This window comes from Trypanosoma equiperdum (assembly GCF_001457755.1).
Source record: "Trypanosoma equiperdum strain OVI genome assembly, contig: ctg_1671, whole genome shotgun sequence".
Taxonomy (NCBI): Eukaryota; Euglenozoa; class Kinetoplastea; order Trypanosomatida; family Trypanosomatidae; genus Trypanosoma; species Trypanosoma equiperdum.
The window spans coordinates 3,112-4,993 of NW_027123695.1; the positions used below are offsets into that span (position 1 = coordinate 3,112).

At 44.4% G+C, this 1,882-nt stretch overlaps 1 pseudogene across 1 annotated transcript; it reads right to left on the minus strand.

The window, feature by feature from the left end:
- Positions 1 to 16: 16 nt before the first annotated feature.
- On the minus strand, positions 17 to 955 carry TEOVI_000896000:pseudogene (annotated as a pseudogene). The gene has a single exon. A coding segment is annotated over exon 1 (939 nt).
- Between the last annotated feature and the right edge of the window lie 927 nt (positions 956 to 1,882).

Genomic DNA, 1,882 nt, shown 5'->3' on the forward strand with positions numbered 1-1,882 from the left:
TCGTAGTGGCACCTGTTTCAGTACTGGTAGTTGTTTGCGCATTTGGGTTTCCATCTTTTTGTGGTCCTTCCAACCCCTTAGCTGGTGAGTTCTCCCCTGTGCTTGGCTTTGTATTTGGCTTCGGCTTTTTTTCTATGCTTGGTTTCCCGTCCGTGCTTGGTTTTGTGTTTCCTCCTGCACTTTCATCCTTGTTCATTTTCTCAACTTCTTTCACCAGATCTTCAAGCTTATTAAGCCATTCAATGCCACTCGCGTTGTCCCCATCAGATCCCTTTGGATACATTACACAAATGCCGTCGTTGTCTGATTTTGCCCCACTGCACGTCTGCAATCCATTGCTTGTGTTACCCCCATAAGTATAAAACGTGCCTTCACGTGTGCCTGCACGCATATCTTTACGCTCCTTTATGTGCTCTTTGAGTTGCTTTTTCATCTCTTGAAATTCACTCTCGGCTAACAGACCTTCTCCATGTTCCTTTGCACATTCACTTTTCAAACTGTTCCATGTGTTTCTGTGATTTTCCGATCTTCCCCACGTGTTGAAATCGTATTGTTTGGTGTTTCCCGCGTAACAAAGTCCCCCGGGCGGCGATTGCTGATATGTTCCTTCGCACAAGCAAACAAGATCTTTTATGAGAGCTTTTCCCCCTTCAGTTTGTTGGTCTCCACTATCTCGTCCGCAATCCATTTCTCTGTAACGCCTCCATGATATTTCAATCGAATCACCAACATCTACTCCAAACAATATGTCTTTGACTTTTTTCCGTAGAGAAGCCACATCTACTCCAGACTTTCCCTTCATATCTAGTAGCCCGCTTATTCGTTCAGTTAAACCAACAAATCCGCACAACGTTTGGAACTCCTTCGCATTAAGTATAGCTTGCTCCGCGCTAGACACATATGTCATTACTAAAGTCACGCCCACAATTAATTCCACTGATTTCTTCCACATTTTTGTTCCACTTTACGTAATTAAACTCCTTTCTTAAAAAGTAGTTACGAAGATAAGTCGCCATTTTCTCGCTTCGTTCGTATAAAAATTATAAACAGAGCACGCTTAGAAACATTTCCGCTGGGAGGGTTCTTTTCCCATTCTGGATATTTGGAAGTTAAGAAAAAAATAGGACCCCTCATCGATCTCGCACCTGCTGCGTTGTGGGATGTGCGTAATCAATACATCGCATCACACAGCCCGTACAAACTTGTTGGCAGAAAAGGCGTAAAGGCTAGAACCCGTTCTAATCGTAGCAACTTTGGAAACCACACCGCCAGGTTTTTGGAAGTTGTCTGTCTCTCGTCGCGGTGACGAGCTTAGTGGAATTCAGTTCGAAACTCCTAAGCCCTTTTCCGTAGGACAAACGTGGAGGCATGTCAACACTTGATACACTCTCAGCTCTTGAGGCGTTATGTTTCCTTCGCATGAAGAGAGCACCGGTTTATGTTGGCAGCTCCTCAACTGCAAGTAAAAGTTAAGGTGTTACTTTTTTTTCTATAGCAATGGGGGCTTACCAAGCGCAGACTCAATACTTCAATACCGAAGCTCCGTGACGATTTTGTTGGACTCTGATATTTGGTAACGAGGTACGTGTTCTACATTTTTCTTGAGGTGGTTGATCACGACACTCACCAATGCGTGTTGATGCTTGTACTGAGGGCATTGGGTTCCCCCTTCATCAACAGTAACTGTTGCATCAGTTGGTAGTATTTCACTTTCCTCTGTCACTTACCATCATGGCTCTGTACTTGCGGTGTTTCCCTTCGGTTGATTTTTGATAGCGTCGAGCTTTTGCTTTCGAAGTCAACGTCTCTCCCCGTACATCCACGAAACTGCAATACGTTCACTTTACAGGATCCGCTGCTGCATTTCTTCTATCCGTTGGGA